This window comes from Guillardia theta (genome assembly GCF_000315625.1).
Source record: "Guillardia theta CCMP2712 unplaced genomic scaffold GUITHscaffold_165, whole genome shotgun sequence".
Taxonomy (NCBI): domain Eukaryota; class Cryptophyceae; order Pyrenomonadales; family Geminigeraceae; genus Guillardia; species Guillardia theta.
Genome location: NW_005434511.1, coordinates 14,165 through 26,813, shown reverse-complemented (window position 1 = coordinate 26,813; position 12,649 = coordinate 14,165). Strand labels below are relative to the sequence as shown.

At 54.2% G+C, this 12,649-nt stretch overlaps 2 protein-coding genes across 2 annotated transcripts in view; one reads left to right on the top strand and one right to left on the bottom strand.

The window, feature by feature from the left end:
- The window catches only part of GUITHDRAFT_147623 (hypothetical protein), a gene marked incomplete at both ends in the record, with an annotated part of 4,990 nt that extends 2,358 nt beyond the window's left edge, over window positions 1-2,632 (bottom strand). Inside the window, 15 exons of the mRNA XM_005820762.1 lie at window positions 95-192; window positions 572-613; window positions 661-706; window positions 848-912; window positions 965-1,054; window positions 1,231-1,299; window positions 1,344-1,392; window positions 1,646-1,685; window positions 1,749-1,797; window positions 1,846-1,937; window positions 2,102-2,148; window positions 2,195-2,255; window positions 2,280-2,346; window positions 2,399-2,530; window positions 2,627-2,632. Of these exons, the coding sequence (XP_005820819.1) occupies window positions 95-192; window positions 572-613; window positions 661-706; window positions 848-912; window positions 965-1,054; window positions 1,231-1,299; window positions 1,344-1,392; window positions 1,646-1,685; window positions 1,749-1,797; window positions 1,846-1,937; window positions 2,102-2,148; window positions 2,195-2,255; window positions 2,280-2,346; window positions 2,399-2,530; window positions 2,627-2,632 (953 nt within the window). The remainder of the gene's footprint in view (window positions 1-94; window positions 193-571; window positions 614-660; window positions 707-847; window positions 913-964; window positions 1,055-1,230; window positions 1,300-1,343; window positions 1,393-1,645; window positions 1,686-1,748; window positions 1,798-1,845; window positions 1,938-2,101; window positions 2,149-2,194; window positions 2,256-2,279; window positions 2,347-2,398; window positions 2,531-2,626) is intronic.
- Window positions 2,633-7,575: 4,943 nt separating this feature from the next.
- On the top strand, window positions 7,576-12,464 carry GUITHDRAFT_81033 (hypothetical protein; the record flags this gene model as incomplete). Its single annotated transcript, XM_005820761.1, has 4 exons — window positions 7,576-7,998; window positions 8,167-8,387; window positions 11,279-11,363; window positions 11,943-12,464. Coding segments are annotated over 4 exons (1,251 nt in total), but the record flags the coding sequence as incomplete, so codon positions are not given.
- Window positions 12,465-12,649: the final 185 nt, after the last annotated feature.

The window sequence follows — 12,649 nt, the reverse complement described above, 5'->3', positions numbered from 1 at the left end:
AGGACGAGGAGGAGGATGGAGGAGATGAGGAGGAGGGAGGGAGGAAGAAGAGGAGGGAGGAGGGAGGAGGGAGGAGGAAATGGAATCAAATCACCTAATGTCTGTGACAGCTTGGTCTACCCCCCACTCTTTCTCCCACTTGAAAGTGCTGGGAACACCTTTCTGCTTGGTGACGGTGAAAACCTTGAAAATCTGCGGGGCAAGTGAGAAAAGTGAAAGAGAAAGGTGGGAAAAATATGTAAGGAGAAAAGTGAAGAAAGGTGGGAGAAATATTGTAAGGAGTCTGAAAGATGTAAGTGATGTACAAGAGGGAGATATGAAGGAAAAGTATGAGAGAAGCAGGTGAGGTATTATAGAGGAGTATACACTCGGGAGGAGTGTGAGGGAAACGTGGGAGAAATGTGAAAGGGAAAAAGGTTTGATTTGGATAGATTTGACATTCATGTGGTACATGGGTTGATTTGTGTGAGGAATGTAAAAGAGCGGGAAAAGTTTAGATGGGAGAGAAGACAATGAAAGTGAAGGAGAGGTTCTTAGCAAAGGGAGACTGATAGAATAAGTTCAAGAAAACCTCTTCATAGTCGATGTCGAAATCAGGAAGAAATTCTTTCATCTGTAAACAACATCAAGTTGCGAACGACTAACATCATCTTTTCTGACCATGATTCCAAACTCTGCGTATCCAATGCTGCTGAGGGAGACAGCTCTGTGGTAAGACATGTTCATTCAAAAGTTCACAGAGAGGACAATCTTGAAACACTGTCAACAAACACTTTTACAGAACATGGGCAGGCTCCTGATATGTGTACAAAACATTGTCTTGATGTTCATTCCATCGAAGTCTCACCTCTCAGAAAAACTGTTTGTTCCTCCGTAGTTTTGTTGAAGCCCACAGAAGGCAAGAAAGATCTCCTGCAAACTTGCTGAGGAGGAGAAGAAGGAACGTTGTGATGTTTGTACTCACTGTGAGAACTGATCGTGATTTTGCCATGTTGTTGGTGAGTTTTCCATCATAGAAGATTGAAACTTCAAAGCGATTTTTCTTTGATGTCATCTTCAATGAAAGTTTGTTAACCAGCAACGATTGCACATCCCTCCTCCTCCTCCTCTTCATCATCATCATCATCATCATCATCCCTCCTCCTCCTCCTCCTCCTCCTCCTCCTCCTCGTCATTGTCGTAGTCAGCATCATCATAATGCCAGACATCTTCTCCAAACCAGCATCTCACCTCCAAGTCGTCCTCAATCTCTTCGAACTTTCTTCTAAAGTCTTGTATCTCCTCATCGTCTTCGATCACCTTCAACCTCCGTCAACCTCCTCCTCCTCTCTCGCGAGTCTCACAGTCATTCTTGAGGAGGCGACGGCTCTGGCAACGAGGGAGGACGGAGCTCTGAAGAAAGTATCACAAAGACACAGCAAGCAAGGGCAAGGATGTCAAGAACAGCAGAGTGACGGACAAATTTACGGGCATACATTCAATCATACAACACATGCATGCGTAACCAACGTACTTCGTTCACGTACAAATACACAACGACTTGATGCGTTCAAGGATGTGAGAAGAAAAGAGAACGGAAGATCCAAGGGTTGAAACAACATCCATGCAGACAAAACAAAAACATCTCTCGATCTCCTCCTCTCACCTTTTCTTCGTCTCATCGTCGAGATCAACAAACTGCATCGCTGCACCAACAGCGTCACCCGAGAAGTTAGCAACATCACAACAGCAAGGTTAGCAGAACAGACCTGACTGCGGCCTGTCGAACAGCGGTCCGAGTGAGTCCTCGAGAGAATCCTGTCATACATACATCAGACAGTCTGACTCCACTGCTCCTCTTCCTACCTGGTACTTGCTGAAGGAGGAGATTTTGCTGTACTTCTTGGATAGGACGAAGGGATTCCCAGTTGACCAAGGGTTCACCTTTTCAGTGACCTCTGCCCACCACTGTTACCTCCTCCTCTCCTCTCCCCTCCTTCTCCTGTCTTCTCTTTCTCACCTCTATCTCTCTCACACACTTACACACACGTACTCCCCTCTCCTCCTCTCCCTCTCCTCTCCTCCGCTCCTCCCCCCTCTCTCCTCCTCCCCCTCTTCTCACTCGAATCATCCGTCGCACTCCACGCTCTCTTCGACAGGTCTAGTTTCCTGCTCGCACAGTCACAGATGATTCAGATCGCAACGCTCGCGGTACCTCTGCCGATGATTTGGGGTCCCGTCCGCACTCCAAGCGCGAGGAAAATTCAAGCGGGATGCTTGAGAACTCTAGAGTGACGTACAAGTCAAGAAGTACAGCATGAGGGTAAGAAGCAAAGTATTCACGTCAATCTCCTTCTCCTTTATCATCTACAAAACCAGTCAGATCAACACCTTTCATTCAATTCACAATCTCGCTGACCGAGCCCAAACCAGAAGCGCTGTTGCACTGAGACCGGGGAGCGGCAGTCATCATGTTGGAGACGGGAGCTGTATGAATGTTTCTCCACTCCCACTCTCCCACATCCTTCCTGTCCACCTCTCCCATCGCATCCTTGTACAAGGATGTCAGAAGCACGGATAGAGCAAGAAACATTCAAATCAAGACAAACTGTGCAGTTTGTCTTGATGGAGACAAATTGCATAATACCTGCATGGTTTCGACCATCTTCGATATCTTGGATTGAGTCATAACACGCGGCTCTATAAACCGGCGGCCGACTCGTCTCCCCTTGCTCAAATTTTCCTCCTGCCAACAAACATCGCAGTCAACGTCAATGGAGTAAAATCAGTCTCTTGTCCTACATGCACAGATATGGGACCAAACATGCTGACAGGCGTCTTGGCGCGCCTCGGGAGCTGATCATGGCTCAACCTGCATGATCATCTTCACATCCGATCGAAACTTTGACATACAGAAATTCAACTTACAGGTTCATCTTTGAATCCAGCCCTGTCATTCCAGTCAAAGTCAATCCTTCCCCAGAGCAACATGAAGGTAAGTGACCTGGCGCTGCGCTGAAAGGTCGTCCCTTAGAACGAGGGCTCATGGCTGCTGACTGCACGCGAAGCGAAAGAACTGATACCTTCGCACTGGCTCACGCCATAGACAGGCGAACAGAACTCAGGTGATAAAGAAGGAAGCTTGAGGAGCAGGAGCAGGAGCAGGAGGAGGAGCAGGAGCAGGAGCAGCAAGAGGAGCAGGAGCAGGAGCAGGAGCAGGAGCAGGAGCAGGAGCAGGAGCAGGAGCAGGAGCAGGAGCAGGAGCAGGAGCAGGATCAGGAGCAGGAGCAGGAGAGCAGGAGCAGGAGCAATATGCTCTAGGAAACGAGTGGACGCAGGAGGGGGGCGGGGGAGCCGTTGAGGTTAAAAAAAAAAAGTCAAAGGCTTCTTCGAATCCTGGCACTGAGAGAGTTCGGGCCGGGCCCGGAGTCCGGCCCAAGAGGCCCGGAGCCACATCCCCCCCATGACCATTCAACTACCGGCCATGAAACCAGGGCGGTGAAGCAGCGCCATGCTGTAGGGATGGATGAGAGAAGATGGGAGGGAAGGGGAAGGAGAAGGAGGAGAGGAGAGGAGAGGAGAGGAGAGGAGAGGAGAGGAGAGGAGAGGAGAGGAGAGGAGAGGAGAGGAGAGGAGAGGAGCGGGAAGGCTGGAGAAGAGGCACAGATGAGATGCTGGGCGGCGAGAGAAGAATTCATGCTTCAACGCGACTGCCATGCATTGGCATCTTGGAAGCTGTAGGATCAGCTTGAAGGGTCTGGTTCAGCACTGCAAGCTTGCGCTTCCCCGGTACGAGATGATGCAGACTATCGGTCGAAGGATGCGAGGGCGAGAGGGAGACGTCTAAGCAGGAAGCATGTGAGGCGAGGGGATTCGACCCACCTTCCTTTCGCTGCTTCCAATGCAAGGTTTGATCCTTGCGAAGCAATGGCTACCTCCGCTCCCAGACTCTTCGCCATGGACGGAAGACATGCTTCAGCTTGTCTCCCGCTGGCTCCCGAGGGATGACGGCAGCGCTGCTGACCAACGCATCCTCACCAAGATCACTGCTGCATCTCGAGAGCTGGAAGAGACTGGAACGCTCAGGAGAGAGCGAGGGGACGACCTGTTGATTGCGATGAGGCTGTCAGGGACGACGCCTGTCGAGATCCTTCATGAGCACTCGCTGGACGACGAGGTCGTTATGGTCCTACGACACACGAGCTCCCTGTGTCTGCAGAGATCCTACCGATGTCACGTGGCGAGAGGGTTGTTTCAGCGAAGAAAGATGTTCCGTGAAGAGAAGTCAAAGATCAACTGGGAGAGAATGTTGAGGTGAGCAGGCTGAACATGATGGCAGGATTGACGAGCGTGTGCAGGAATCTCATCCTCGAGCTGCAAGAGATGGAGGATGAGGATGTAGAAGCTGCTGCCTCCGATGTTCTCAACAGGGTGCAGGAGATGCCTGAGGAGCAACAGAGGGAGATGAAGTTGTTCTTGTTGGAGAGCAGCTGCCCCTTTGCCTTGCACCTCCGTGAAAAGTCCTCTCGGACCATACAGGCTGTCTTCCGAGGGCATCGAGTTAGAGCCTTGCTGCCTCTGCTGGCCCAGAAAGCGAGTTCCATGGTGACGGAGGAGGAGGAGGAGGTGGTGGTGGTGGTGGTGGAGCATGGGGAGGTACAGCATGAAGGGGTAGAGCTTACTACGTCGGAGAACGTGGAAGGAGGGGCGAGGGAGGCGGGAGGCGAAGAAGTGCCGGCCATGATGGAGGCAATGGTGCGGGAATGGATCGAGAGCGCGATAGAGTCCGAGGGAGCAGGGGAGAGGATCTCGGGGGAAGGGAAGGAGGACATGGATGTTCTAGCTGCTGATGATCATCGTCGCTCGTTCTTCGAGTGCGATCTTGCTTCGCTGGATGTGGAAGAGGCAGAGAGCTTGAGGGTGGAGGTGTTGAGAGAAGCGAGCAAGGCAGACCGCTCCTGGACGGAGTTGATACAGGAAGGAGCATCTCGCAGCGACATACAGAGAGCTGAGAAGGTTGCTAAGATGCTGCGGGCGCGTGCGGAAGAATTCTTGCTGGAGATCTCTGAGAAGAGGCGGAGGAGGGCGGAAGGAGGAGGAAGCAGAACGGAGGAAGGGAAGGCTGGGGAAGTGCTGCAAGTGGGGGTCAGAACGAGGCAAGAGGAGCAAGAGGAGCAGGATAGTTTGAGAGTGCGGGAAGAGGCGAAAAATGGCGGTGGAAGGGAGGGCAGTGCGGAAGATGAGAAGGGGGAGCAACGCGATGAAGATTTGGTCACTGGTCTTCCTGCTGCCCTTGCCATGGCGGATGAAAGAGGAATGGGTGAAGGAGAGAAGGTGAGAGAAGAAAAGCAGGAGGAGCAGGAGCGTGAGGACGAGGAGGAGCAGGAGGAGGAGAAGCCGAAGGAGGGAGAGAGGAAGGGCCAGTCGAAAACGACATCGTTTGCAAGCCAAGATCACGGAAGAGGAGCGAGGAATCAGAGCAAGTCTGGAATGAGCTCGACGATCATGGAAGCAACTCAGCGCAAGAGCTTGAATAAGACTTCTGCTTCCGCCATGTCGACGCTGTCCAAGAGCTCAGCAGCAGCCAAACTGAACAAGCTGCTCAAGGAGCGGCAGGAGCTCGCAAAGAAATCACTGAAGCTCGACCTGAGCAATGCTAGTCTCAAGGAGATCCCTCCCTCCATCTTCAGCGACGTTCGGATCACCAGCATCCGCATCCTCTGGCTAGAGTACAACATGATCGCTACCCTCCCTGAGGCCATTGGGGATATCCGTTTCTTGACTCAGATCAGGTTGAACAACAACCAGCTGAAGAGCCTCCCTGCAAGGATAGGAGATCTTGACTTGCTGCAGATTCTGATGCTTCAGAGCAACTCCATCGCTACGATCCCAGCACAGATCGAGCGGCTTCAGAGCTTGACGCACCTCTCGCTCCAGGACAACCCGCTCACTGCCCTGCCAGTCGAGCTCTCCCGCCTTAGGAGGATGAAGAAGCTTGAACTGAGCCCCGACCATCTCTCGTTCCCTCCTCCCTCCATCTCAGCCCTCGGGACTAAGAAGATTGTCGAGTTTCTTCGCAGAGCTGACATCGCCTGGACGACTCAGGTGCTGGACTTGTCTGGTCTGGATCTCGAAGTTCTTCCTGTCGACATCATCCACCTGTTCCCAAGGTTGCAGGAGCTGTACATCAACATGAACAAGATCGACTTGTTCCCGCTCGAGTTCCACGTGATGACGACACTGGTGGAGATCAGGCTCGACAGCCATATCATGCGTTCTCCCTCTATGGAGATCTGGAGTTTCGGCATACAGACAACCTTGGAGTTCATGAGACGAGTCACGAGCTGTGAAAAAACGCAGGAGATGGAACTGAGGAGGTGGAATCTGACTTCTGTCCCCCAAGAAGTTTTCCTCAGCCAGCATGTGACCGTCTTGACGGCCCTTGACCTCCGACAGAACGGGCTCCAGCACTTGCCGGAGGAGTTCGGAATGCTGACGTCACTGACTGAGTTGTACCTTGACTCCAACTTGCTCGACGCTCTTCCCTCCTCCCTGTTCCGACTGACGAGTCTGAAAGTTGCCTCTTTCACCATGAACCGCATCCACACCATCGCCGACAAGTTTCAACGGCTGTCAAACCTCTCCAGTCTCAGCCTCGACTGCAACGAGCTCAGCCAGCTGCCGTCGAGCTTGTACAAGCTCAGCTCTCTCGATCAGCTTTCGTTGTCCTCGAACAGGCTGTGTGCTGGACTGGAGGGGCTGGCGGACCTGGGCAGTCTACGAAAGTTGAACCTGATGGACAATCTGATTGATCGCCTCCCCTTGTCCTTCTCTCAGTTCACAAACTTAAGAGAGATCGAGATCGAAGGCAACATAGTCTGGAGCCCTCCCAAGGATATCCTTGCTCAGCCGTTCTTGACCTGGTTCTCTTACCTCCACCAGCTGTCGGCGGCGAGGGAGCAGCAGGAGTGTTTCATCTCCGACCATCTCTACGTTGGTGGCGTGCTGAACCTCGCAAAGTTCGGGTTGTCTGTGTTCCCTCCTGAGATCACCATCGCTGGCAGCGAGTTCTTCGATTTGATCGAGATGAATCTCGACTCCAACTTCATCTCTTCTCTCCCCCGAGACTTCTCCAAGTTGTCAAACCTCACCATACTCTCCATGCGTGAGAACCGTTTCCGAACCCTCCCCAAGTCGCTGGGCAAGTGCTTCAGCCTTGCCGAGATCAACTTCGAGAACAACCTCCTGACGTTCCTCCCTCTTGACATCGGCAACTTGACTGGGCTGAAGAGGCTCAAGCTGGACGGCAACAACCTGACCCATCCTCCCCTCGAGATCGTCAAGCTCGGCATCCCAGCCATGATCAGGTTCTTGAAGCTGTTCGCCGAAGCTTCTTCCAACGGGGAAGTGGCGATGTCCGGGTGCGATCTGAAGAGCTTTCCCCTGGCCATTGCGGACGTGGAGGACATTAAGATTGTCGACTTGTCTCACAACTACATCGGCAGGATCCCCGCAGAGTTCTTCACTTGCTCGACGATTGTTCAGTTGGATCTCTCTTACAACAGTCTTGATGAGATCGAGTTGGAGATGAGGAGGATGGTATCGCTGCGAACGCTCAACCTCGCTGGCAACAGACTGAAGGAGTTTGCAAGCAGCTTCCTGCAACTCACCAACCTGGTGAACTTGTTCCTTAACATGAACATGATCGACTGTGTTCCAGCTAGCGTACAGCACATGACTTGGCTGAAGCTTTTGAACTTCTCAAACAACAAGATCGGCAGTCTTCCGCTCGAGATCGGCAAGTTGAACAGTCTCAAGACCTTCATCATGTCTTACAACCTCCTCACGACTCTCCCTCCTACCATCGGCGGCATGACAGCGCTGACAGAGTTGTCGGTCTCCAACAATCAGATCACAAGGTTGCCGCCGATCCTCGGAGTGATGACCTCGTTGACGGAAGTGAACATACAAGACAATTTCCTCGATCAACATCCTGTTGAAGTTGTTGAACATGCTCTTGTCATGCAGCAGAAGACCAAACAATGGCACAACGGAATTTCGGCTACCAACCCGCTCGCCATGTGGCTCTCGAGGCTGCGGACTGCCCGCGTCACCAAGGAGTTTGACGCGAGCAACTTTCGACTTGAGGTCATCCCAGCTGAAATCCTGCTGTCCACCAACTTCCAGCTGCTCCAGCTGAAGCTCGAGCTCAACAGGCTGTCAAACATCCCACCTGAGATCTCCCGCCTGTCAACTTTGACGTTTCTCAACTTCTCTCACAACCAGCTGAGGACTCTCCCTCCCAGCATCGGAACTCTGAGCAACCTGACTGTGTTGTACCTCAACGACAACAAGCTCACGCGGCTCCCCATAGAGCTCGGGCATCTCTCTCCCACCATGTTGTCCAGGTTGTCAATCTCCAACAACAGGCTCGAGACTCCCCCAGCTGAGATGAGATCAGCAAGCACAGCTCACATCCTCCGCTACTACCTGACGAGCGAAGTCGCCATGATCACTGGCGTGCTGGACTGGAGCTGGTGCAGGACCCTGACGACGATGAAGGCGATCTGTGCGGAAGTGCTCGGGTGGAGCAAGTTGATCAGGGTGAACATGGACGGGAACGATCTGACTGTCATCGACAGCAGCATCTGTCTTCAGATGCCTCACCTGGAAGTGCTGGAGGTCAGGAGAAACCGTATCTCCTCCATCCCCCATGACCTCAGCACACACTCACGGCTGCGAACCCTGGCAGTGTCTCAAAATCGCATCAAAGTTCTTCCACGATGCCTTGCAAGGATGCGGAGCTTGACATCGCTGGAGATCCAAGGGCTCCCATTGACGTCACCTTGTAACGAGATCACCAGGCACTGCACAGAGAACATCCTGGCGTACCTTGCGAGCATGCTCGAAGCAGAGGACGAGCAAGTCTGCATTCTCAGCGACTTCTTCCTCTCTGAGATCCCTTCGGAGGTCTTCCAGCTGACGTCCTTGCGATGCCTTGAACTGAACAGGCTGGAGCTCACTTCGCTCCCTCCGCAACTCACTCTCCTCACCGACCTGACCTCCCTGTCCTTCTCACAGAACCGCATCGACGACCTCCCTATCTTCCTCTCCTCCCTGACCAACTTGACGGAGCTGGAGCTGGTTCGGAACAAGGTCCCTGTGCTGTACCCAGAGCTGCATGCTCTTAGCAACCTTGTCACCTGGAACGTCTTCTCGAACCCAGTGGTCTCTCCTCCCTTCGAGATAATCAAGACCATCCTGCCAAGGAGGGGGGAGGCAGCGCAGACAGAAAGCAGGCAGGGGAGGGAGGGGCCGTCCCCGCACGTGGTCCTCTCCTTCCTAAAAGCCTTGTACACAGCTCGGTCCTCTCGCTCCCTCTCCCTCAAGAGCTTCGAGCTGATCCAGTGGCCGAGGGAGAGTTACAACCTTGTCGAGCTGAGAGAGGTTGTCATGGACAGCAACTTGCTGCGGGTTATCCCCGACGGGATCTCGACGCTGAGCAACTTGACGTCTTTGTCGCTGGTTGACAACCACATCAAGATCATCTCAGAGAAGATGGCAGAGCTGGCGAGCTTGACATACCTCAACCTGGAAGGAAACAAGCTCGAGGCTATGCCTGCCTTCATGGACTCGTTCCCCTGTCTCCGAGACGTTTCCTTCGCCAACAACTCCCTCACCGTGTTCGCTCCGAGCATCTTCAAGTGCATCATGATCGAGAATCTGAACATCAGGGGGAACAGGCTGACAGAAATCCCACCAGAGATCGCGCTGCTGAAGAAGCTGTCAGTCCTCGACTACAGAGACAACGCCATCATCTTTCCGCCCGAAGACATCCTCTCCCAGGGCCTCACCGTCATGATGCGCTTCTACGACAACATCCTCAGCTGTGCTCCCGCCTGCTCCTTCAGGGACATGCTGGCTGACGCCGAAGGGGATCGGCTCAACCTCGACAGCTTCTCGCTCGCTCGCCTCCCCCTCATCGTCTACCGCGGCCTCCCCCGCCCCGGCGAGGAGTGGAGCGAGCAGAGGGTGAGGAGAGACAGGTGGGCGTACGGTATGACCCAGCTGGTCAGCCTCTCCCTCTCCTGCAACTTGCTCGAGGAGCTTCCAGAGGGCATCTCTCGCTTCGCCCAGCTGACCTGCCTGCTGGGATCGCAGAACGAGCTCCGGCTCGTCCCTGACACCATCGGCAGCCTGACGGGCCTCCGGCTGCTGGACCTCCACCGCAACAAGCTCCAGCACGTGCCCAGCAGCATCTCGAGGCTGTCAAGTTTGACGGTGCTAAACCTGTCACAGAATCGCCTGCAGCAGCTGCCGGAGGGCCTTGGCCACCTTCCTCAGCTGAAATCCCTGCTGGCCCACCAGAACCTTATCTTCTCACTGCCCATCGACCTGTGCCAGAGCGACTCCATGAAGGAGCTGACGGTCCACGACAACCCGCTCAGGATGCCTCCTCCCGAGATCGTCGCCAGGGGCCTGCGATCAATCCTTGACTTTCTCTCCCGCCTCTTCCGCTGCCAGACGTCGAACACGCTCGACCTCCGAGCCCTCGAGCTTGAGTCTATCGACTACGAAATCCTCCCCATCCCCAACCTCGAGCGGCTGCTGATCGCCAACAACAGGATGCAGTCGTTGACCGGAAAGGTGTCAGAGGGCAAGGAGGAGGAGGAGCAGTCTTCCCCTGTCCACGGCAAGCAGCCGAGCAAGGGGAAGTCGGCGCAGGGGGCTGGAGCGAACGCCCAGCTGGTCAGTCTCAAGTACCTCAACGCAGACTACAACTGCCTCCGCTCGTTTCCTGCCTCCATCACTGCTCTAACGTCTCTGACGGAGATCTCAGTCATCAGCAACCAGCTTGTCTCCTCCCCGACAACCTCTACCTTCTCACCAACCTGACCCGTCTCAACGTCGTCGGCAACCCCATCGCCTCCCTCCCGCTCGAGATTGGCTGGATGACCAACCTCCTCAAGCTCGACATCGACCTAGAAAAGTTGCAAACTCCTCCTCCCGAGATCAGCCTTGCGGGGTTCCCTAGGATCCAGAAGTACTTCGATGCTATCCTGCGCAGCAGAGCAACTTCGAGCGTCGAGCTCATGGGGACCAACTTGCTCCACGTTCCGCAGGAAGTGCTGGGGCTGACGAGCCTGACGCGGCTGGTGCTGTCAAAGAACTCAGTGGAGGAGCTACCAACTGCTCTCACGCTCATGTCAAGAATGCGGGACCTGTGGCTGTCCTATAATCGGATCCGGCGGCTGCCGCGGGAGCTCTGCGAGCATCTGGCTCAGCTGCAGTCGTTGAGGCTGGACAACAATGACATAACCATCATCCCCGTCCAGGTAGGAAACTTGACAAGCCTGACGGAGCTCTGGCTCGAAGGGAACAACGTCACGATCCTCCCGCTGGAGATGGGCAACCTCTACCTCCTGGACGCGCTGACGTTAGACGTGGCTGAGATGGTGTCGCCCAACCCAGAAATCTGCGAGAGGAAGGCGAGTCTTGTGGTTAGGTACCTCAATGCTATCTACCAAGGAAGGGAATCGAGAGTGGTTGATCTGAGAGGGCTGGGACTGAAGTCGTTCCCTGTGGAGATCTATTCCATCCCCAGCATCACCTCCCTCTACCTGGACGGCAACTACTTCTCCTCCCTCCCTCCCAGCATCGAGCGGCTCACTGACCTTACCGACCTCTCGCTCAAGAACTTACAGCTCCAGTCGCTGCCGTTTGTCATGGGTGCGATGACACGCCTTGTCAAACTTTCCCTACCATTCTCGCGCTACATGGTCAACCCTCCATACGAGATTCTGCTGCAGGGAACCATGGCTACCCTAGCGTACATCCGCAAGTCCTACTTATGTGTGAAGGAGACAGGGTACATGAACATATCAGGACTGTCACTGCAGCGACTGCCCGAGGATATTATCACACTTGAGAACCTGCAGCATCTCCAAGCGCGGGACAACAAGATCATGTTCTTGTCAAGCTCGATTGGCAAGATGCAGGATCTAAAAGTTCTTCACATGCACAACAACGGGTTGCTGTACCTTCCGGCCGAGATCGGCAACCTGCAGACACTGATCGAGCTCAGGATACCCTTCAACGAGATCAAAGTGCTGCCGGCTGATATCAAGCACTGTTTCAACCTCAGGAAGCTCTCTCTACAACACAACCTCCTCTCCACCGTCTCCGCCGATGTTCTCCAGAGCCTGACAAACCTCGAGTCTCTCAACATCTCGAGGAATCAGATTGTCTACGTCCCCGGGACCGTCGGGTGTCTGCACGCGCTGCAGAAGCTGCGCATGGACCAGAACCAGGTCCGATCGCTGCCGTCGGAGATCGGAGGATGTTCCTCCCTGACGCTGCTCTCGATCACCTGCAACCAGTTCTCCTCTCTTCCCGACGAGCTCTCCTCCTGCTCCCTCCTGACGGCCCTCCACATCTCAGGGAACCGCTTCTTCCAGCTCCCCCGCTGCATCGAGAGTCTCAAGAGACTCCGGCACCTTTGGGCCTCCAACAATGAAATGCAGGGGCTGCCTACCTTCCTTGCCAACCTACCTGCGCTCTTTGAACTTCAACTGCAAGGCTGCCCTGATCTGAAGTTCCCTCCTCCCGACATCCTACTCCAAGGACGCCAAGTCATCGTCGACTATCTTGTTTCCAACATGCGCTATGA